The sequence below is a fragment of the Poecilia latipinna genome, unplaced genomic scaffold (assembly GCF_001443285.1).
Source record: "Poecilia latipinna isolate Pla-1442-1.1 unplaced genomic scaffold, P_latipinna-1.0 Scaffold29, whole genome shotgun sequence".
NCBI classification, from domain to species: Eukaryota; Metazoa; Chordata; class Actinopteri; order Cyprinodontiformes; family Poeciliidae; genus Poecilia; species Poecilia latipinna.
Genome location: NW_015112645.1, coordinates 565,215 through 590,770, shown reverse-complemented (window position 1 = coordinate 590,770; position 25,556 = coordinate 565,215). Strand labels below are relative to the sequence as shown.

Sequence of the window (25,556 nt, the reverse complement as noted above, 5' to 3'; positions counted from 1 at the left end):
ATTAGATTTATCCGGGGCAGCTGTTGCGTGGGAAAACAAATGAATGCGTTTGCATGAATTTTTGGCGCCATCAGTCAGCGGCCCTGCAGCTTAAGTGGTTTATGAAGCACAACCTGCAGGTTCGGTGAGTCCTCCTCAGCTCTCACTGGCTCCTGTCACGTTTGGCAGAAGAATACCTTCAGACACAAAGACTGATTACTGGAGCATTCTTTTATCCATTTTTGTGGCTCTCACCTCGTATTCCTCTCATCATCACACTTGCAATCTGTGCTGGCCTGGGTTTTTATGTTGCGTTTAGCTCTTTCAGGCCCTGAAATGAAATTAAAGGAAAGTTCTGAACCGCTCCGTCCCAAAGTACAGACAGCACCAATGAAAAGTCATGTTTCATGCGTGATCCAAAACAAGAGTGTCTTAATTAGACACAAGAGAGGCCACCAAAGGTTTTAACTGCAGCTAATCTGTTGATCTTCTCATTTGAGAGAATAACTGAGATAAGCAGATTGAGGTGTTTTTTTAGGGGACATGTTTTTCCCTTTTCCCAAAGCTCTGATGCATGTATGAAGATGGAAAAACACATGAAGATGTCTGATTCTTTGTTATGCAGGGCTGGAAGAAAAGAAGAGTCACAGGATTCAATGAAGATCAGAAAGGTTAGAGCAAAATCTGAAGCTGAAGTCAAGAAGAGCATGATGTTCATAAACTTAAGTGGGAAATACTCACTCTTCCCTTTTTAGACTGCATAGAGAAAAACAGGAACGCATCCCCAAGTAGAGGAGTTTAAGTAACTCTGCCTTTTGTTCAGAAATGAGAGAAAAATGAAGCTGGAAATCAGTAGGTGGATTGGTGTGACCTGCAGTGATGCGAGCGCTGTACCGATCTCTCATGGTGCAGAGAAAGCTCAACTGAAAGGTGAAACTCTCAGTTTACTTGTCATGATATGTTTCATCAGTGGTTACAAGCTCTGGATAGTGACTGAAAGAACCAGAAAATAGTTTCCTCCACAAGCTTCTCCAGAGGAAGATCCAGGACGCGCCGGAGGGACGAGGTTTCTAGGCTGTGATTCCTCCAGGGGAGCTGGAAAGAGGGAGAACTGGGTTGAGAACTGGGTTTCTCTCCTTTAGCTACTGCCCCAGTGACCCTGCCCGTTATCTGCTGACTATTCGACAGATAACTGACAGATGAAGAATAATGCCTTCAAATTCAAAGAGCATGATTGCTCAGAGGAATGACAAAATCTCCCAACACTTCCATCTGAGACTCTACAGGCCTCAGTTAGCATGTTGGATGTTTTCATGACAGGAATATCAGAAAATAATTGAGCAAGTAGGAAGAGGGATGAAATCAGTACAAGATTTTTGAGACTTTGTGTCAGATGAAATCAAAGTAGAGATGATTGCTTGGTCACATTGAACATACCACCACAAACACCTTTTATCAGCTTTCAGGCACGGCGGCATGCAGCGGATGATCTGGACCCTGCAGTCACCAAGTCGACCATGAACTCCTCTGTAGGTCGGAGGATTTCAGAGACACATGAGACCCAACAGTTGGGAAAGTTCTTGAAAATATATTTAAAACACAAAAAAAGGGTTTCAGCCAGGAACAGTAAAACTGCAGCATCTATTAAAAAGTAAGATGGGCAGTTCAGAATGAAACCTGGCTGAGCAAAATGTCCGCTCCTCACCAAGCACAGGGTGACAGAGAAAAAATCATGTTAATGGGACAAAATCTCCTGAAACTGAAAAAACTGAATGAAATGACAAAATTGACTAGGAGTGAAATGCAGTCTGCTGATGAAAGTGTTCCTTAGTGAACCTGTTCCTTGAAGGAAACGCCTTCAACTGGCCAAGCATGAAGTAAAAGGTATCAACAACATTTACTCGATAAATCCATCCTGCAGCAGTAGCACACTTACAGTATACGATTACTCTGCAGACAAAAGAAATCAGTAATTCAGCTTAATCAATTCTAGAAAACTAATCTTTGGGAAGAAAAAAGTTTCTGTCATTTTTCCAATAAACAACCAAAGTCGTTTCCACAGCCTCACTATAAATAATCAGGACGTTTCAAGGACAATCAGAAGACACACGATTATCTTGTTTTCATTTCCGCTGCTGATTTCCTGCAGCACTTCCTGGAGAGAAGTCCAGTTGCTGATGACAGTAGCACTAATAAGCAAGAAGACTTTCAGGAAATGCCTGAAAAAAGATGAAGTAGGAACTGCAGACAAAAAATGAACATGGCAACTGAGAATAAACTGCAGCTATGCATATTCCAACTTGTTTTCTAATATCTGTCAGCCAGGAGGAGAAAATATGCTTTGAATCATTTTTCTGATATCAATCATCTGGTGTGATAAAAAACTGGTGTGATAAAACTGGACTGCTGCTCCAGTGGGAGAAAAAAGGAGGAAGCGTCCAAGACTGACAGCAACATCCCAACTCTGACGTACGGTGGTGGCAGCATCATGGTCTGTGGGTTTTGGCTGCAAGAAGGACATCTACACTTCAGAGATTAGATGGAAACACTAAGAAGGAAGATTTTGTGGAACTTTTGCAGAATCATCTCAAGATTTAAACAAGTTAAAACATGGACAAAAATGACTTTTCCAAATTCCAGATCACCTGACTGGCGACAAAGTAGCTTCAAGACAACAAAGTTATTATTTCTGGAAGGAATCCCAGAGGCATGAAATAAGATGCTAAAACAATTTTTAGCAGTCTGGCCCTGGTTCTCTGTCATGACGTGCTATTCTTTAATATCATTAATATGCCCTGCATGTCATGCAAACAAGCCAACAAACATCTTTTTTTTATTTACTTTTACTTTTGTGAAAAACTGAAAACAGAAAAATAAAAGGCAGTACATAAAAATAAAAATAAGTCAGGAAAGCATAAGATAAGAACACCGAAGTCTTCCTTTTATATTTCTTTGATTTTCTCTCTTTCTTACTCATATTTAATCCCTTAAACATCCACTGTCATCCCACAACATCCCCAAGAAGCTCACATGACTGTGCCGAGGCCACTGCTGGTGGCAGATGGTGAAGGAGGGATGAAAACTCACCCAAATAAATATGTAATCCCCTCCTCACATGGACCCAAGCACAATGCTCAGATTATCCAGTCGGATGGCGAACAGCAGCTCTGCAGATCAGCAGGCTGTGCAGGGAGAGTCCTCCCTCTGTGGGATTGGGAAATGGTTTCAAAGCATGTCTGTGTGTTTGAGTTGCAGGCTGCATGTTAGAAATAAATAGAAAAAAATTAACTTACAGTATTCTTTGAACTTTGAAAACTACAATAGTGGAATTCATTGCTAAGTTCTGTATTAACACACGAACATAATGACAGATTTAGCCTCTTCTGTGATGGCCTTTCTGGTAATTTTGTAACTGAAATAGAATTTATGATCCTCCAGTTCAAGTCGAACTTGAAAGATATTTATTTTAATCCCAAAGGTAAAATAAACGTTATAGACCAAATAATCCAAGAATCCCCAAAACGTCGTTGTGGATGATGATGCTGTAGGCAGGAAGGATCTCCGGTAGCAGTCAATCATGTGACAAATGTAAGAAGGCTTCTGACTGAAGACTTTCTGTATGACAGACTCATGACCATCACGGCATGCTAACAGCTCAACTTCTGGGCAGCAGAGATGATATTCCACAGATTCCCACAGAAACATGTCCTGGATGACACCATCAGTTGTTGGTAAGCTCTGCTAATCCACCCTATTTGCTTTTGCCGCTCCTCTGTAAATCTCTGTCTGGTTAGGAAGCTGAGCAGAGAGATGCTGGAGTGGAGGATATGATCCTTGCCCATCATTACAGGCAGAACAGAAAGTTTGAACTTCCTCTTTCTCTCTCTGCTCTGCATCCATGAAGCCTCCTTTTCAACTCCTGTGGATTTTGGGGTCATAGTTCAGGTGTTATTGAAGGTTTTGAGATGCCAAGCAGCTGCTCGCCCACTTTGTTGTTATGGTTAGAAATCGTAACAACTGTCCAAAACTAAAAAAGCTAGAGCCAAAATCCGTCCGTCTTGATTGAATCCAAAACCAGAGGGAATAATAGTCCAAAAAAATAACGCCTACAAATCAGAACTAACAGAGTTACTCCAACATCCTGCCACTTATCATGTATGATGTCAGAGCAAGCAGCTGTGGCGGTGTGGTTTATGACATCTTTGTGTGAAAGAGGAACCAGCATCCCTCTGTTTGCATAGAGTTTATAACAGGAGATGAAGTTACCTCACCCCCTCTAATTATTACAGAGAGACAGCAGCAACAAACTTTATCACAACGTAAAGTCCAAGTCAACAAGTCCTTGTCAAACCTTGTGGTAAATTCTGTTGTTACTCACAACTGATGGTGTAGTTCTGCTTTCTGTGTGTCTTAAACTTGGACGTAAGGTTTTATCACATCTTGTAGTATTATTGTGTTAACAATAAAAGTAACGATAAGAACTATTCATTACAGGATAGAGCAGAAAAATAACAGAGAAGAGATGGGAGGAACCAGCAAGGAGTGACTGAAAAAGAGGCACTTAAGTACTGGGAGGTTGAATGCTGAAACAAAAGACCTGGGCTGATTAGCTAACTGACTGCAGATGTGAGGGGGCAGAGAGAGAACACAGGAGACTATCAGTAAACCAAATTAAACATAATACAACCAGAGTAACTACCAATAACTAGACGCAATAAATAAGATCCTAACAGTAAAACTATCAATCCAGACAGTAAGGACAGTTTGGGGGAAATGTTAACATTATTAATTGGATTTTATCATGACAATGATAAATTAAAATCTTATCACGTTAAGAAATTTATCATGATAAATGACAGATGAGACAATGAATACACACTCCTAGTGTGTCTTCAACATGAGTCGCCTGTAAATCCTGCAGTTTTAGTTTAGTAAATTACTGATATCCAAAGAGAGCAGACTGGAGTTGGGATTAAATGAAAAGATTTTCTGTTTTACTTCTAACTGCAGGAAGCAGATTTAGACAGAACATTTCTGAGAATTTACTTTTGAATCAAATTCTATCCGACAACTTTTTTGTTTGTTTGTTTTATAATGAACTGGACTGAATCAAATGAAAATGAAACAAAATGGACCCTAAATAATTTGGTGTATGATTTCTTTACAAATATAAATAAATATAAATACTGAACAGAACTGAATTTTGAAAGGTTTTTTTATAGAAGTCTCATTTTTCCCCACTTATATAAAAGGACAGAAAAATAAAAAAAAGTTCCTTTGTGATGAAACCTTTATGAACTTCAGATTTTGTTCTCATTATCTTATTTAGTGTTAATAGTTATCTAACTGCTTGCAACAAAATGTAAATGGGAGTGTTACTGTTAATTATAAAATAATCAGCCCATTGTTGTGGTGTTCTCAGTGTTACCGTGAAACCAAGTGTCGTCTTTCATGCTGACCGACTTGCTGCTCTGCCAACATTTATTACTTTTCCTCCAACAACTTCCCTTTTTCTAAACAGAACTATAAATATGCCTGACAGGCTCCTTTTGATCCAGAGGAACCTAAAAAGGTTTATTTCTTGGTGGTCTGCACCGAACACAAAACAGAAATAAAGCAACATTCTGTTTCTGTTTAATTTTAATATCTTAATTCATGTTATATAAAGATGGGGTCTTTGTTGTGTCGGTTTGCTTTCCAACCACAACAGCTTCCCTCTGACCGGCTAACCGCACAATTCCCTCGTTTCATCTGATGAAGTCCTTGTAAGTGATGCTCATTAATCTAATGCAAATTCAGCTCTTACCAGGTTTAAGACGTTCTTTCAGAATTATGTAAAAATAATGTTACTTAACTTTTGTGGATTTAATTATCAGATTATATCCAGGTAAAAACTTTAATCTTAACCCTAAAACCTTCATTTCAGAAAAAAAAATCATATTTTTCAAGAGAACTGGTTGGTTGATGTTTTCCAGATTTGGTTACCATAGTAACCAACCCAGCTAGGAAATAAACCTTAAGTTAGTATTGCTATGCCTTTATTCTTGCTTCTTGGTTCAAGAATCACTGCAGGATCTTTGTGATCTGATTGGCTGATCACACAGGACCCAAACCAAACCTCCACTTTAAATTTCATTTCTTCTGGGTCATAATTAAGAATGCAACAGACTCTTCATTAAGAACCCTTAAATACCTGCAGCATGCATGACAATATGAAGGTGTTTTACCAGGGCCACCAGTAAGGGCGAATGGCACACACCTCCAGATTGCGCCTATGTAGGTGTTCTGAAAGACAGTAGAAGAAGTGGGTCATGGGAGCAGTTTCCTTTTGTCAGGCTAGCAAAGGAAAACTGCTGATCTAGTAATCTAGTGAGGAGCAGGAAGGTAAAGCCGGCTGCTGCTGTCGGGGGTTCATGACATCATTAAGAATCGGTTCAGCTGATTAAACAAAACCAGCTTCCACGCTTATTCAGGAGGAGTCTCAATAATCTGTTCTCATGTGTCCATGACTCATTCTGATGCTCTACACAAAATTCCTGTAATTTTGTCCATGTTGTATTATCTGTACACTGGGCATTTAAAGAAACAGGCGGACCAACAATAACATGGTCTTCACTCAGTAGCAGCCGGACAGGAAGAAGGGAAGACACAGGTCCGGTTTGCCTTCACTCTGGAGTCAGGCCTCTTGTAGAACCTGCATCAGGAGTCCAGAAAATCAAAACACAGTCAAAGCTGTGTCCTCCATTTGAACCTGAAGAATTAAAAGAGGCAGTACCATAATTTCCCGACATTTGCATGACTCACCTTGGAAGACGGATCTTGCTGTGTATGTACAAAACCACAAGATTACAATTCCAGCAGACTTAATTTTTCCTCTTCCAGAACACAAACCAGGCTGCTTGTTCTGACGACAAAGCACCATTAAAACACAGATCTATCACTGTGTGCACAGCAGGCAATATTCCCTTCTTCATAGAGGGAAAGTCAATATATTCACAAGCTTGCATGACAGCTGCAATAGCTGAGACAAAGAAGGTGCTCAGATTCTGTCCTGGTTACCGTCAAGGCAGAGAAAGAAGACAAATTCTGTCCCCAAAACAAGAAACAAATACATTTATCAACATTTCACTGCTGCAGGAATAAAACACTGCACTTTATCAATGTCATCAAATACTTCAGAGACAGACAAACTTTAATATAGCAGGTTGTTTTCAAGAGCACAACAATGCATCATCATCACTAAGACACCTTTAAGCTGCTAGCGGCACATTAATAACAATTCTGTGATAGCTGCTCGCCTTTGTGTCAGTTTATATAAAGATGACACATCGTCTAACCTGATGAGCTCATGAAGCACAGACAGTCGTCTGCTTTTATTTCTGTTGGTGCAGACTGAGCAGAGCGCTGCAGAGCATCGCCTGAGGAGCCTGAATCCTCACAGGAGTGGCGATGTGCCTGCAACACCTCGCTGTGTTTGTGCTTCTTATTTGGGCAGGTGTTAAAGATGCTGGAGCACCAGAGGCAGCGAGCCTCACCGCTGCTCTCTACTTACATAACAGAAAGCAAACGGAGGTCAGGGAGCCGAAGAACATGGAGGAAATTCTTTCAAATATGACTTCACTCCAACAACAGATCTTTGAAATATGGTTTATGGTCCCCTAATTTCAAAACCAACAGACTAATTTTATTTAATGATCCCCAAAAAATGCATGTGCTTAGTTCTCATTAGGCTACGTCTGAACTTCCTCTGACTAAAAGTTTCCTGCTACGCACAAACTCTGAAGATCATTAATATAACACAAGTATTAATCTCTTCAGGACAAAAATGTCTCAATGGCTTTACATTTCGCTCCAATCAACTTAAATGGCAAAATGAGCTCTGAACAGAATTGGCTAGATGTCGGCCATAATTATGATTATGAGCATATTTCAGGTGTTCTCTCTCTGATTCTAGATATTGTCCTCAATGTGACCTGAGAGGATGAAACGTTCCTGATAACACTCATAAATTCAGCATTAGGAGCAGGAGACACAAGAAAACTGCAAGAATTGGGAAAATATACATAAAAAAGTTAAAACTAGCACAGAGAAATGATTTATGAGCTTTATAACAGAGTGTATGTAGCAGTTTCTTCTGCACTGTGAAGAGCTGTACGATCTAAAACAAGCAATGGAATCATACGGGTTTTATTTGACGCCTGAAGTCTAGTTTTTATAGCTTCAGCTTCGATATTTCATTAAAAGACAAATTAAAAAAATGAAAACATTTTTATTAAGAAACAAAATTTATATAGAGTCCTGCAGTGAGTCTTCCTTACATCTTTAAATCTTAACTCCGACATCCTGAAGTTTTCCTGTGATGTGTTTTGAAGCTGCTCTTAATACTTAACAGTTTTCTTAGGCAAAGTTTGGAGAAATTTGCTGCTCATTTCTGTCAAATGAGCAGCAACGTTTTAGTCCGTCTGTATAATTAACTTTCTTCGAGTCTCCAGACGAAACAATTTTTTTCAGACGTCCCAAACAATCAGAATAAGGATTAATCAGAGAAAATCATTGTGGACTTGTGGAAGTCTTCTGAACTTCTCCTCTCAACAAGCAGAAGAATCTCAGCCTCTCCTTAGACATCCTGAAGCCTTCTCCACTGCAAATGAACCTTTTATCTTAAAACCCACGATGATGATTTCTTGTTTTATATGCACACATGTTAGCACCACTATATATTTAGACAGCACTCCTCTTCTCAAAAACTAGCATCCAACTTCTGTTTGCTTTATATTACAATAAGATAATTAAAAAATCCTCTCAATGACAAACCTTTAGTTAATTTAACAATACATAAATCCACTTTAAATAAGGGGCGATGTAACATTGTTTTCATGTTTTTAATACTATAATTTCTGAAACAACTTTTTGGATGAATGAACAATATGTTCTTATTTTTCTCTCTCAGATAAAGAAAAGATGAGTCCAGAATAATTTTCCTCCCAGCTAAAAAACCCTCTTCAGTTACCAGGAATGAAAACAGAAAAACAAACAGCTGCAGCTACACGAGTTTATTTTCAGCAGACACACAATTCTGGAATCCTGAGATATCAAGAGGAAGCAGCTAAAATTACAATAATCACCTCTTTTATGAAAGAAGCTATATGGGTCCAACTAAATATTAAGAATAGTTTTGTTTTCTATCAAATTAGCAGCAACGTTTTAGTCTGCCTGTATAATTAACTTCATCTTTGGTTTGGCGAGTCGTGTTTATGTATTTTCTATGCAGAGGAGTCTGTGCTGGTATGAAGGAACTGTTCGCCCTTGAGATGCCCTTGTAGTAACATCAGAGACAGGAATCCACTGCCAGCCCTCACTAATGAAAACGTGGCGATGTTCAGCTGAGGCTCGTGTCTAACTGAGCTGTGTCACAATGCAGTGAAGCATTAAAACAATAAAACACTTTTCACATCCACATCTTCTACCTGATGTTGGTGCCATAAAACCGTTTCAGTGGAAAGCAGCTGAACTACTTTCAGTTCCTGGTTGTTACTGAGAGGCATGAGATGGTTTTGACTCTGGAAACATTTCTTCCTATAATTGTTGATGGTAATAGAAAAATTGGAAAGACTTTAAAGAAGCAGGAAGATGCAAGTCAAACCCATTTTTTGTTCCCTTTACGTCAGAAATTTACTCTAAATTTAAATATTGTATTTATTTTGTTTGTGTTTGATTTACTATTGATGACTTTAAACTTTTCTTCAGTTCTACGTCTCATCAGATTGAATCACATGTTGTTTGACCATTGCCTCACTTGATACTGAGCAGGCACAATGAACCTGATGTGGCCAAAATTTAAATGCTCATTACTTGATTTTTCCATATATTTGATTTTTTTTATCCGTGTTCAGATTTTCAGCTCTTATGGAGTATTCCTTCAGGGTCCGGCCCTCATCTTTATCAAACTGACCACAGCTATCCATCATGTTAAATTACATTTCCTTGTTGGCAAGTTCTGCTGTGCAATGATTAAAGCATAACGGTTTTTTTTTTAATTTCTGCAAATCTATCTCTAATCTTAACTTTTTATTTTATTTATTGCACTGAAAGAATATTCCCTTCTGTAAACATCTGGACTTGGCCTACTGGGTTTTATCAGGTCTGATATGATTTTCCTTCAGAAGTTGTGTTTGATCAGCCTTCATGTTCAGTTCACATGAACCCCTTTAGAGTCTGTGGAAACTGCATTTTAATATTCCATTTATTCAGTTATAAACTTGACAGAATCATAGCAAAGAACTATCAAAGAAAGTTTACTATTATTTTTTTAGTATTCTGTCTACCCTGCCTCTCGCCCGGAACGTTCGCTGGAGATAAGTGCCACTAGGGACAAGGGTGTAAGAGGACGGACGGATGGAGGGATGGACGGATGGAGGGATGGACGGATGGATGGATGGACGGACGGAGGGATGGACGGACGGATGGATGGACGGACGGACGGACGGAGGGATGGACGGATGGATGGATGGAGGGATGGACGGATGGATGGATGGATGGATGGACGGACGGACGGACGGAGGGATGGACGGATGGAGGGATGGATGGATGGATGAAGGGATGGACGGATGGACGGATGGAGGGATGGGCGGATGTAGGGATGGACGGATGGACGGATGGAGGGATGGACGGACGGACGGACGGACGGACGGACGGACGGACGGACGGACGGACGGACGGATGGATGGATGGATGGATGGATGGATGGACGGACGGAGGGATGGACGGATGGAGGGATGGACGGATGGAGGGATGGTATTCTATCTGGCAATGGAGCAGTCAGAATTATTATCTGAGTGCAGATAATAGAATCAAAAAAGAATCAAAGCAAATTTATTTCCACAAGTGGAACATTACAGCTTTTGATATAACGCTACACCTAATATATTTATATTAAATGTAATGGAAATTTACACTGAAAAGGTAGGGAGAAAGAGAAAAGAGAAAGAATAAGAGGTGGAGCAAAAAGTTATAAGAGAGAGAGATAAGGACAGAGGAGAGAATGAAAACTAGAGAACAACAAACACCATATAGTCTGCTTCTACACCTGCAGAAAGAGTCAACAAACACAAAAAAGCATTTGGTACTAATTAAAACAAAATGTATTTAGTAGTAAACGCAGAGTGTATCTGTGAACACCTGAATCCAAACCTGAGTGAACATCTGGGCAGACAACAGGTAAAAGTCTTTTTTGGTGTATTTGAGGAAAGATGATGATTTGTACTCATGATGTAGTTGGTCTATGTGTGTATTAGTGTGTGTCTGTGTGTGTGTGGAGAAGTTGAGGTTGGAGGTGGGGGGTACTCTCCTCCAGATCGAACCAATCACAGCTCTCCATCAGCCCAAACAGATTCACATCCTGGTCTTTTCTTCGCCACGCTGCTGCCAGTGACATCACCTGCTCCCCTTTCCGACCTCCTGACGGCTCTCTTTATCATGGCAACCATCACCATGGGAACTGTTGCACACATTACGGGTGGTCGTCAAGGCAACCTGCTTGAATAATCATGCCTCTTGTCTCGTGCTCCTCTTTGCCTCCCCCCTCCGCCTGGCATACTGTTCCTGCTCTGTGTTCCTGCTCATTGAGAGGATGGAAAAGGGCAAACCGTGTACTTATGTTGATCACTCCACTGACAGCTCACATTTAATATGTCTCCCAAGGCCCCGCTACCCTCTGCTTCACAAATACAACAGCTGGCTTAAGATAGGGAAGGTGGAGGTGGATTTTTGTTCTGCCTCTTATGTGATCAGAGAAGGCAGGGAGCAGAGTGAGTGTGCAGATAATACGTCAGGCTGCTCAGCTTTTGATTAAAGCTCTCTGATGAGCCGTTTTCCATTAACATGTTCTTTGTAGTTGTAAACACCTGTTGTACTTCATTACTTCCCCCCATGTGGATTCAGACCATGTTGCCAAGCATTCACAATTACCTTAAGCAGTAGAAACACCATCTGCATTGTGGCCGGAGTGACCGCTCATCAACAGGGATGTGTTTGTTTCCAACAGACACGTGTAACGGCCTGTGTCTCAGTTTAAAACAGCATGTGTTAAATATGCATTTACACCTGCCTGTGAAGCAAAGGCAGAACATTCTTGTCAACAATTACTTTCTTTCTTGCTAGATTATCTCAAAATGTCTTCCTTGAACAATGATGAAAGAAGCTGCACCATCAGCAGAAAAACACTTTTTACTTCTATAAACATCAAAACAATATGTTGAGCTTTAAACAAATTAATTACTGTTATCGGAAACATTTTTTAAAGATTTAATTTGTCTCATTTCAGATTCACTACAACCCAGCCTTTCACCCAGTGACCTCTGGAGACCGGCACCATCTCCAATACAAAGCTGCATGAACAAGCAATAGATGGATGGATGGACATTCACCATGTTTAAAAAGCTAAAGAAGTCTCACTTTTTCTATTAGATATGAACATTTATTTGATATGTAGCCATAGCAACAAGGTATTGGTTTTACAACTGGGAGCAGCTGATTAGCATTCAAAAAGCAACAATAACAGCTAAAATATGACCTCCAAACCCCAGAGGAGCTGAACAGGAGGCTTCATGGATGCAGAGCACAAGTTGAAACCATGGAAAGGACCATATCCCCTACTCCAACATCATTCCCTACTCCAACATCATGTCCCCTACTCCAACATCATCCCCTACTCCAACATCATGTCCCCTACTCCAACATCATCCCATACTCCAACATCATCCCCTACTCCAACATCATGTCCCCTACTCCAACATCATCCCCTACTCCGACATCATATCCACTACTCTAACCAGTGCTTGCCAACAGCTGATGGTCTCATCCAGTGCATGTTACTATCCTTTGCTGCTCAGATGTTAAGATGTTAGCATGTCATACAGCAATAATCTTCAGTCAGAGACTTCCTCAGATTTGCTGCTAGACTGACTGCTACTGGAAATCCTTGCTGCCCACAGCATCACCTTCCACAGTGACTCTTTGAAGACACTGGGTTATATAAGTAATGAAAACATTTAATTTTGCTTTGGGATAAATAACGCATTCTTTAATTGAATTGAAGACATTTTTAGAACTATATAAAAGCATCTGTTTGAACTACTGTGGGTTTACAAATGTGAAAAAAATAAATCGTCACCAAACAACAGCAAAAATGTTGTGATTTTCTTTTGTGTTTGGTTCAGTGTGACGCGGTGTGAGTTCATCCAAAGTCCCTTTCCTGCACCATCGGTCTGCTCCATTCGTCATGATGATCCTGTGTGTAAAATTATGACTGCTGTCAGATTCAAGCCTAAAACCCAGAGGGAGGCCTGCACAAGTCTGGTCCTCGAGAGCTGCAACTTTTAGATGCATCCTTACTCCAGCAGACCGGGATCAAAAGGCTGAATTCCCTCAGCAGCAGCCATTCAGCTCTGAACAGGCCTGGTAACAAGACTTTCATTTGGTTCAGGTGGAGCAGGATGCATCTGATAGTTGCAGGATGGTAGCTTTCCAGGACTGGACTTGAGTCCAGAGGCTCATGTTCACTTGACCAAACCAAGCTTGAGTTTGTTAGAATCATAAACCACCATGAGCTCAACATACATCTCTGTATAAAGAACAGAGGACTGCTGCTTCCAGATCAAAATGGTTGGTTTTGATTTTTTTATATACATTTTCATTCAATATTTCAATATACTTCTTCAAGACTTCCGCTTCTTTGTTCATTTATAATTCTTATAAAAGATTGTTTAAGTTTGCAGTAACTTGTTTCCAAGTTCTGCTGCCTCCTGACCCGGCATCCGGCCCTCCTCCTGCAGCCCGGTCCGGTCCGGTCCGGTCCGGGAGCTGTTCTTCAGCACCACCGGAGCTGATCCCAGAGCAGCGGCAACAAAACGGAGTAACCGGCCGCAAACATCCCCTCTGAGCTTTGAATATACGGGTTATGTTTGGTCAAACTGCCTCCAGCTTGCGGCGGTTCAGCCTCCAGTCACTGACCTTTGTGGGAGTTCCGCAGCCTGTGGAAACCCTGCTGCTGGGATCTCTGCAGCGCCGACAGTCCCGACACGTTGTTCCCCATGGCGCGATGCAAGAGAATTCCCAGTTAACGGTCCGACCGATGATGGCAGAAGTAAAACCATGAACTCTCCTCTTTACACTCAGACATGCAGTCTTGCCTCAGTTTTCATTAAAACCACGGAAGCGGAAAAGACGCACAGGTGCGCAGCGTGAGCGGATAAAACGTGAGCAGAGGCGCTGGGAGCAGATTTGACTTTGATCAGAGAGATTTGATGCTTCTGTAATCCGCGGCAGGGAGCGGAGGCTGGCTGCGTTTTAAAACATGATCACATAAAAGCAGCTCAAACACTTTTCATAAACTGTTTTGTTTATTAACCCAGTTATGTTCAGTTAGAGGAGCTGGATTTAGTGTTTATGGGACGGGTTTTACAGGACAGGTGTTCTCCTTCACCTCCAGCTGGAAGAAACTCTTTACTCCACAGATCTGCTGGAATAAAGAGTCAAACACTAAAAACATAATCCACGAACTGTGTGAAGCTGCCATCTAGTGTAAATCAACATAGAAACAACAGGAACCAATCAGTCCAGGTTAAAAACTCACTTTCCATCTAAAATGTAAGGAAAATTATTTTCCTTCCAGCTTCAGGCCAACATTTCCCAGAATGCTCTGCTTGGAAATAACCCGTTTTATTCCTGACTACGAGGAAAAAAAAATATTGTCCAATCACCATTTTTTTAAAATCTCACAGTCTTTGTAAGGTAATAAAAGGTTTTATGCACTTACTTTGTCTCTTCCCATAAAATGTGTTATTACTGATGAACACCATTTTTATGTATTAGAAAAAGATACGAACAAAAGTCCCACCCCTTCACATCTGGTATCATTGAAAAGCCCTAAATGTCCTCTCCAGATACCAAAAGGAATTAATTCAGTAGAATTCAGGGGGTGGGAGATATTCAACTTTAGAAATGTCCTCTACAGAGGACAAAAATGAACTACTGGTAGTCAGGAGGAATATGACTCATATGGTTCATCTCAGAGATAAAAAGGTTTTGCTGCAAACTTGAGACAGTAATGAACCTTCATCACTTAGAACAGTGTTCATTTTAGTTCAGTGTCTGTTTGTTGAGCACAACAATTACATCACAAAACTAGACACATCTGTAACACCTTTTGTTATATGTCAGATATTACAGCTTTTCATTTCTGGTCATAACTCCTCCTGAAGCAGGACTGGGGGATTCCAGCCCGATAAGCCTGTCATCCATCCATCCATCCATCCATCCATCCATCCATCCATCCATCCATCCATCCATCCATCCATCCATCCATCCATGCTAATTTTACATCAGTAAACAGGTCATTCCTCTCTTCAGTACTTTGTAAACAATTCCAAAATATTTCAATCATTAAAGTTCACACCTTGTGTCTCACAGTGTGGATAAATAAAAACAATAAATCAGTTGGAGGGAATTTCAGGACCCATAAGATGCAGAATATGAAATATAAAATGCAAAAGGTTATTGGAGAGGGATTCTCTGAGTCTGAAGTCTGGAAGAGGGAATTAGACTGGATGAGGAGTATTGATGAATAACAGCTGAATAGATCAGTGGTTTTCAACCAAACCAGTCTGGAACTGGTTTGGTTGAAAACTGAATTAATGACTCTTGAGATCTGTCATGAGTGGGTTTGTTGAAGGTCTGGAGGTAAAGCAGTCACTCAAACCTGGAACTAAAGAAGGAACGAGTTTAGCTGGAGCAAAGGTTCGTCAGGCTTAGAATCACTAGAAACAATCGATAAACCAGGCGCTGAACGATCGTCATGCAGGTCTTTAAATCACCAGCAGAGGGGTCAGCAGTCAGTCAGTCAACAAATCCAATTTAACAGAAAAAACTCATACAAATAAAAAGAATAAAAATAAAAATCAACATTGAATTACGTGTTTGTGATTAAGTGTAAAATAATACCAGCTTCTTCTTCTTAAGCTGATAGGAATATCCAGCTTGTTATAAACGTTTCCCCTGAATGATGGATCTGCTTTCTATCTCCCTGGTAACCCTGTAGGATGATCTACTTATATCCAGGATTTTACATTCCAGATGTCACGAGTAAAGACTGGAATACAGATAGATTTGTAAATTCTGCTTCAGCTTTCAGCTCAGAAAAATTCTCTCTTCACTCCAAATGTATCCAGATTCACCTGCAGCTCCATCCTGCCATCATTTAGGACCAGGATGCCTGAACTCCTTCATATTTCCAGCAAACTGATATATTACTCTGAAGCATTCTTCTTTTTATTAAATACACACTTCTCATCTCATAACATGCACTTGCACTTAGACGCCAACAGCTTCAACTGGAGGTATTAAAAGCTCAAACCGACATGATGACGTAAAATGACTTCACCTGAGGCGAGAGCTGCTCTTGACTCAGAATCCTCCTGACAAGAGACAGAGAACATTCTCTGAGAGGTAAACGAAGAAGCTGTGGGCTGCAGGCCTTTCATCGTCACAGCGCATTGGTATGAGCCTGAACTCTGTTAGATACACTGAGTCACATTTTCTGCTCTACCTTCACTTCCATAGAAGTGCTCACCTTAGGTTTATTGTCTTTTTTAAAGGAGGTACATAAAAGAAAAGGCCAGTGGGCTTTGTGCTAAGCAAACTGCTGAGATCAATAAGGGAAATGTTGCCTTGGACATGAGTAACTGCTGAATGCTGGAGCAAAGAAACCAACTCTGCTTTGGAGAGAAGTGAGGAAGGTAAAAGTACAAACGGCAGCAGAGTTTCAGCTCCACGCCAATCACAGCAGCTCATAGCAGAGCTGAGGTGATGTACACCTGCTTTCCTCTGTTTCTGAATTTAGCTGCAGCTCAGCATCACAATCCAGCTGCTTCTGAAGTGAAAAATGATGGAGCAGGCAGAAAAAGATTTTACTCAAATAAACCCTGAAGATGTTTCAGATTTACTGACAAACGGCATCACATAACAAACCCAAAGAGCTTCTTCACATCTAGTCGCCACCTTAATTTTAACTTCTTGGTATTTTATGAGACAGACCAGTACAGAGTTGTGTGCATCGTGAAGTGGAAGGAAAATGAGACATGGTTTTCAACTTATTTTATTAATAACATAAAGAGCAGGTGATGTTTGTAATTCAGCCATCCTGAGTCTATCCTTTGTGTTGTTATCTGTCCCAAGTGGTCAGATAATTATTAGCCAAACTACCAGTAAATAAATCAGTTTCAGAGTCAAGCATCCTGACGTGGCTGAAAACTTTCATGGCTTAGTGTGAAATAATGTTGTGGTGCTTTTCATTGGATCGGTTGCATTAATTATATAGATATGGTGCATTAATGTGTGGTGTGAACAGAAACATATCCACACAATGTGGCTCAGCTGGTTAGTGACTGAATATAACAGGAGAGTTTTCAAAGTCTGGAATAGTAAATATTCATAAACAGCAAATCATCAACTGAACCTCAGCTACATTATTGGTATTATTTCTGTAAAGTTTTTTTTTCTGTTGCTGATGTTCCAGTAATGCCTGTTTTCTTGACCTTGTGGTGTTTATCTGCGTTAGCTTTGCATTGTGCCACATGATATGATGGTCCAGTTGCCTTGGTCCAGATGCATTTCTCAGCATTTTCCATGTCGCACCTCCCCTCAGGAACTCTAGCGCCCCTAGAGGAGGCACACAACACACTTTGTGAAGCCCTGATTTATGCTGCAGTTTTAAATGCATATGTGGGAATGTTATCTTGCTACAGCAGCAAACCAAAATAACTGAAAGCCCAGAGAGAGAGGTGAGAGAAACATTGTGTGTATTTTCTAGGAAAAAGGAAAACTGTTGTTACTGATCTGTCAGTAACAACCTGAGCAGGTCTTCAGTGTAAGTCAGTGTTACTGCCCGTCTAGACAGCTGGGTTCATTAATACAGGAGGGTTTTTCTCCCAGTTTCCACTGGTTGGTACACAAATGGAGGATCATAAACAGAGGAAATGATTCTGAGATCATGCAGTCAGACACACCACAGTCTGCCTCCCAGTACTGTCCCTCTCCATCCCACCAGTGACTCCAGACCCCCCGGGGTGTTTCCGTGGCAGCGGTCAGGTGCAGCCCAGCCAAGCGTTCCCTCCATGCCAATCCAAACTGTCGCTGGCATGAAGGGTGATAAACGCTCAGCTGCTGCCTGCATCGTTTGGAGGCTCTCAAGCAGATTCTGTTTTTTTTTTTTTTTTGGTTGTTGTTCTTGCTGTTGACATTTACAGTTTGCCACAGCTTGAAGTGACATTTTAGTAGCAAGCACAGCTGAGCTGACTCTCGAAAACGGTCTTCATTTAATTCACTTCTCGTTTGCTCTGTACCTGACGGGTTTGCAGCAGCCATGCCAGTACAGCGAACACTGATGCTCTCCCCAGAATGTCAGCAGATGACCCGGAGGTAAACCCACACGGCGGCAGCAGACCTCGCCACCTGACGTTGTCTGTACATGCATGGTTATGGATGCAGGAGCCAGAGAGACAAAGAGGGAGCAGATCTGAGAGCAGCTTCTCGCTCAGCAGATGAAAGCCTGGAACGGCGCTCTCATCTCAAACAGCTAAGCAGTCCTGAGAGTCCAGCTCTGCCTCTCCTTCCTCCGTCAGCTAGGCAGGAACTGATCGCCGTTTGACCTTTCTGGAAAGCTGGACTGTAATTTTGTTTTTCGTTTGGGGGGAAAAAAAATATCAACCCACCTCGAATGGAGAAAAAAAAATCCTCAGAGCCTGAGGGGAATGAAAAAAGGATTTTTGTTCGGCATTCAGAGTCTTCCATCGACGTGCTGCTCTGTGCACTCGCCCCACGTGGGGCTTTTAAATGTGATTCATGTTCAGCTGCAGCCTCAGAGTCCAAACACCCCCTCATCATCTGATTTCACATCTACACCCATCTTCATTTCTAAGTTATTCTGCCCCCAAACAAAACTAATATCAAGTATCTCTAATTAAGTTTGCACAGATTCTGTTTCTCACCTCCAAATATTTCTTCATCCTTCGAAATGTAATTCAAACCATCCACAAGGGGGCACTGTTTGAATACATTAGAGTAACTCTCCTTCCTCTGCTGATGCATTCTTCCTGTCAGAAGATGGTAGATCATTTCTCATCTGAAAAATTTGCAATTTAGCTTAAATTTCATCTGGATGCATCAGCCAGTGGAAATATAGGAGCATCCATAATGTTTCAGGTGTGCTGGAGGAGCGCAGAAACCTAAAGTGCTTTTTGATGTGCCACCACATGATGTGCATTCTGATTTCACTCGGGTTGTTCTGTTCAAGCTGCTGCAGGATTTTACTCATTTTCTCTGAAGGAGGAACAAAGTGGAACATTGGACAACAAATCTAACAAAGTTAAAGACAGGCAGGAGGAGTAATAGGTGGTGAGATGATAGGGAGGAGAAAAAACAGGAAATGAAATCTCTCAAAGCAGAGAGGCGTCACCGTCCAACAAATCATTTTAGAAACTGGATGGTCATCTCTTTAGGAGGCAAATCAGTTATTGTTTCTATAGGTTCCTGTTCCTGTTGACGTGATTTCAGGGGAGGAAAAACAACGATGGGAAGACTTTAACCAGAGAATCTCCACAAAACAAGAAGCTCCTCTGACATCTTCCAGGAAAACAAAGATCTGAGAAAGGTCACCCGGCTGATGATGTCACAAGTAAACAACAGAGTCGCATTAATATGGGAGACAGAAAGAAATCAGTGAAAATGAAAAACAGAAATAATCAGGTAAAAATAAGTCAGTGACAGATCATCTTAATTTGTCTGATCTGGTATCACATCTTTTTCAGTATTTAATCTTAAAAAGGGAAATTCTAGCAGAATTTAGGATCTATCTTTTTCTATCATGTTTTATTCAATAAATCAGAACATTATGAAAAACCCATTTAATGTAGGAACTTTATCACTAAGTGAAGCACTTTGTGTAGATTAATTACACTCAGATTGATGTTTAAAAGCCTTTATTTCTACTAATTATGAGGATTTTCTGCTTACAGTTAATGAAAACTTTACATTTAGATCTGTAGTCCTTCAAAAGAGCCTATAGATCCGTCCATCCGTCCATCCGTCCGTCCATCCGTCCATCCGTCCGTCCGTCCGTCCATCCGTCCGTCCATCCGTCCGTCCGTCCGTCCGTCCGTCCGTCCGTCCGTCCGTCCATCCGTCTGTCCATTTACCTGCTTGTCCTTGCAGGTTTGTTGGTTCACACATGACCTTGAATTTTCCTGACTGTTTTGATCTCTGTTGAACATTTCGACTTCCTGGACAGCCCAACGTCTCCTCTGACCAGAGTTATGAATTTCCTGTGGCTGAAGTCATATCCTACATGACTTCAGCCACAGGATCTCATGTTCTGGTCACTGATGCACAACACTCACACACACATCAGTCCTGCATTTTGCCCTGGATGAGATATTCGAAACCCTTCAACTAGAACGCCAACTTTCCATCATCGCTGTTTTAGATGAGTCAGCATTGATTTATTGTCAGCTATGGCAGCAAATCCTTTGTTCATTTAACATCAGGTTTGGTACGTTGAGTTTAGCTTCACCGTGAGACATCAATATGTCTGACAGGATTGGGAATGTTTCGTCTGTCTGGGATGAGATCAGGAACACAGTCAGAGGAACGGTGCTGCGTTTCCGTCCAGCTGAACTCAGATAGATTCTACTTGACAAAAGTTTTCAGAGAAGATCAGCTAAAATTTCTGAAACAAGATTTGCATCTATGTGCTTTAAGAAAATATAAAAGGTAAAGTTGTTAAAATGTTGGATCAAGAAGTTGCTCCAAATGAGATGGGAAGGTTGAATTGGCTTTGCTCTGAGAGACAAAGTCTGGCTAGACTTTACTGAGAAAATCAATTTGTACAACATCAAATCAATAATAATTTTATTATCAGATATTTTAATCTTCATTAAACACAAATTAAACCGTAAATTAATTGCTGAAACACTGTCAAGACCCATAAATCATAAATGTGAGCTAAACAGGTTAAAGGGAAAAGTTTGTGGCGTTTCTAAAGCAGAATTTAAGTTCAGCCAGCTCCTGGTCAACATTTAGGCTAAATTATTATGACTTTTGTTCCACATTTCTCTTGTAATGTTTCCTCCTCTCTGTTGTCCAACAGCTTCAGCCAATCAAACTCTTCTGTCTTCTTCTGCAGTTCTTGTGTGACGCTGATGATTGTCAGACTTTATAAGCATTTAAGGTTCTAGAAAAATATAGTTTGGATTTGAATGAAACCATTTTTTTCTTCACATGTTTTTTATTCAAAGCTGAACTAAAAGGTGCTTTTCCTTTGGATGATGTAATTAAGCCATTAAAGAAGAAAACGTGTTAAAGTAGCTTTAATGCCTGTGGTTTCATCAACATTTCTTTATTGAAAGATCAAAAATACAAGTTTAAGCCAGTTGAATTAGAGAATAATGTATCATTCATTTATTTTCTACTTTGTCAGATTCCATCGTAAATGCAGCCCATGCAACCGACCCAACTCCATGTGGACAGACCCTTTGATTCGAACCCAGGACCTGCTGCCAGGCGCCCGGCCTAAAACCGGCCAAACCCGAAGATTAACAATAACCACATCTGATGCAACGTGTAAAAATAGCACATTTATTACATAACAGTCAAAATATAAAATATAATACTAAGAAGAATAAGAATAATGATACAATAAAAATATAATAAAATAAAATCAAAATTCATGTAAAATCAAAAAATAAAAAATTTACCTAAAAAAATGACAAAAAAGGAAATGTCAAATAAAATCCAACAAAATAATATGAATTTATCAGTAGAAACATTAGTAGAAGAAAAGTGAAGCATCAGATCCTGATTTCCAGAACCAATGTCTCCGTCTCATCAAGCATCTCAACCCCCGAATCTGTCAGGTGTCAGAAGGAGGTCAGATGTTACTTCCTGCAGGTTTTAAACGTCCATGTTTGCTCTGTTCAGAGTGCAAACATGAACGCTGCCCAAAGCCGCTGCGTGCCGAGATGAGAACACACTGCCACGGTGGTACGACTCTGTCCTGATGGACAGCAGCCCAGGACCTGACAGGGAGGTCAGCAGCCACGATCCGCCGCGCTGCGACCAAAGGGAGAACACGAAATGTCCATTTCTGATGACGTCCTGAATGCTCATGCTTTCTGACACCGGGGCACTTAGAGATGTTGGCTGGTCTCTGTTGGGTTCAAAGACAGGATCTCTTGGGGCTGATTTCCCTCCTCCTCTCTGTCTGCTCTGCCCTTCGTCCCCAATGTTGTCTCTCATTTGGACCGTGTTTATCAAAGTTTTCACTCATACATTTGTGCTCATGATAAATGAGATACTCATAGTCTCACTGAGACGGACAAAAAGAGGACAAATTATGAAAATATGCTGCAGCGAGTTGTTTTGACTGCAGCACAAACTTCCTGTCATGCGTTCGGTGCAGAGGCCTTCAGAGGAAGCAGCTCTGAGTCGCACCGCAGGCGACTGAAGTCCGCAGAGCAACATATCTCAGCTTGTCACTTCCATTTACCTCTTTCCGTTCCAGCTAACATGAAGACCATTCCGGTTTCACTGTAAAGGTCAGCAGTCCTGCGGCTACGTGATGTAACCGCTGCTCTACAACCTACCTGGCCTCTCAACCACAGAATCATGCCGGCAGCATGGCGTGAAATGTGTTTTTCAGGGAGAACACAGAATTTATTCAAGTGCTGGGAAGTGTTGAGAGATTTATCTGACACACTTTGTTGAGGTCGCATAAATCTGCTTGGCTTGGAAGAGCAACAATAACCTGATGCTTGAGAAGCTGACACATTTTAAAATGTTTTTAGTTTTTCTCTTTACCATCATTTCTCTCTTCCTGGTGAAAACATCGATCAGCTTTTTCACCTGGGATGCGGTGCTCACACATTTACTTCACTTGTTGTTTTTCTTACCATAAAGACACACTTTTTTCATAGTTTGACTGCTCCTGCAACTTATTGTCAGGTGTGACTTATATACTGTATATTTTGTTCCATCTTCATGGTGTATTTTTTGACTGATGGGTAAAATTGTAACTTAAAGCCACTGACCAACATTGAGATGTTCGGATCTTTAACGGCAGTTTAAATAAACAGTCATCCACATGTCACCATGACATTAGATTTGTCTGGGACAATACTTTCTTTACAATCTTAGAATAGCACCAAACTGCCCACCATAGAAATCCATCCAGTTTCCTCGCGTTGCAGTTGCAATGAAGACATGCTGTCCCTTCATTGTGGAGACATACAGCAAGCATGGCCTAGTTTTTATTGACAAGAAACAAGCTGGATTCCAGAAAAACCACCTCAGTTCGCAGCAGACTTTGATCTGAAGTACATCTACAACATGGCTCTTAAAAGTCCCAGCTGTCTCTCGCCTTCTTGGTGAAAAGAGCCCTAATTGCCCTTCAAGGCTCTCAATGAGAGCAGCAAGGCAAAGGAGAGTCCTCCTCACAGATCATCAAGTGCTAAATATTGTATCGTTGTTGTGTAGCAGGAGATAAGTGGCCATTCATTTTTAATTGGCTCAGGCGGCGTTGAGACACCAAACGGGTTGCTGAGAGATGCAGGATCATGTGAACGTCGCTGTTTTCCTGTACAGGAACAGCTCTGAGCAGAAAACAAAACCTTTGGACCTCCAAGACCCTCAGCAGGTCAGAGTTCAGCTCTACCCATTTTATTTTAGGGATAAATCTCTGATGGATTTAAATAAAATCTGGAGTGAACATATCATAAGACGACTGGTTGTGTGTCATTTAATCTCACCATAAATGCAGCTGTTCTGTTTCTGGCTTCAGTGGTTCTTCTATTTATTCTTAAAGTTTTTAAAAAAAAAATCTTTATTTTTAAAATTTATTTATTTAATTCTTTCCGGTTTTGGTGCCTGATGCCCCTGTCCTGTACATCAGTATAGTAGTTTAAATACGTCCAATTTGTTCCCAAAAAATGTACTATAACGTCATCATTTTAAATATCTAAGTATTGTTTATATTTAAAATATAAAAATACTAAAATATTAATACACCACACCTGGTATGGATCTATGAGTTTTATATAAAGTACAATGTTCGCAAAACACACATTCATTAAAAATATAAGGAAAAATGTTTTGCCACCCCTCCAGAACCTGGCAGATGGAGTCTAGTTTTCACTATTAATAATAACATGGTGCTCAGGGCAGCATGTTATTATTAATTCATTTATTTCTTTTATTTCTGTAAACCTACATGCCTGGATGTTTGCAGCTGTTGCACCTGGATTTCCCCAATACAGAATATAATATCTATATAATCTCTGTTTTGTTCCTGAGAATTTTTTTTTACTATAACAGATCATTTTCCTTCCTCTTCACAATTATGAACTAGATTTAGTTTTTCTTTTAAACAAAATCCGAATTAGTTACTTTGAGTTTGTAAAGCATTTTACCTGGTAAAGCCATAGTTATTAACTCTGTACCTCAGTTTCCTCTGTTGTGTCTATCTTTGGTCATTTCATGTAGAAATTTCATCCATAACATCTGTTTACAGCAGCTGTAGAGTGAGTGGAGCATCTGGAGGAGAAGGTTTGATCTGTTAAAGATTGCTGAGGCTCACAAGTGCATGAGAAAGGTCAAAGTCTTACACGTCAAAGTTTTTCACAATCAAATTCAAAAGAAAATAACTTACAGCTTTTAGATTTGTTCTGCAGCATCCAAGAATAACTGTGACAGCAGAGTTTAACACTGACCCATATGGCAGAAACCCTCCATCTGCCACCAAAGCAGCACACAACAGGCTGCAGCTTATGTGTACCACGAGCTTTGAAAAAGTGTTTCCAACTCAAAAAGAAATCTCATTTTTAACAATTTCTGAAGCTAGAAAATAAAGAAGAATCAAACCAAAAACTTTGCCTGATGTGAATTTAAATATTGGGGAATAATGGCGTCTCTCCCTCTCTGTGCATCCATTTCTTAGAAGTTAAATCTTATACCGGATTTGGCATTTATCACCTGCAGTAACTGTGAGGAATGGCTTCCTGGATTTATGAATTTAGTTTATCATTCAGCGTGCGGCTCACACAGAACAGTCTTCACATTAGAATTCATTTCACTCGCCGACATACGGTGCAATGATGTGCTCCATAAATTGTAACATGTAGGAGGGATGAACATAAAATATTTACACATGTTGTGGACGAGGCAGAAGGGGGGAAATAAAAAAACGAGCTTGATTTAAATACAGCGATTCATCATCAGTGACTCCTGGCTGTTTGATGGCACTTTGTTCAGATTATTGGGTGAAACACAGACGGTTATCCTCAACTCGTCACTTCTGCCTCAGTTAAACGGATCAGATCATGGAGCTTCTGCAGCAAGCGAAACACGTCTGGATCTGCAGACAGACATCTTTGGAGGAGGTACCAGTTTACTTAATGACATTTGCAGACAAAATAATATTTTAAAGTTAATTGTTTTTTATGGGATGAAACATTTTTGGAAAAAAATGTGAA

General features: G+C 40.6%; 1 protein-coding gene across 1 annotated transcript in view; it reads right to left on the bottom strand.

Annotated features, from left to right (window-relative positions):
- neurl1aa (neuralized E3 ubiquitin protein ligase 1Aa) overlaps positions 1-14,258 on the bottom strand; it is a 74,388-nt gene extending 60,130 nt beyond the window's left edge. The window contains exon 1 of the mRNA XM_015039730.1: positions 13,990-14,258. Within this exon, the coding sequence (XP_014895216.1) occupies positions 13,990-14,071 (82 nt within the window). The 5' untranslated portion in view covers positions 14,072-14,258. The remainder of the gene's footprint in view (positions 1-13,989) is intronic.
- Positions 14,259-25,556: the final 11,298 nt, after the last annotated feature.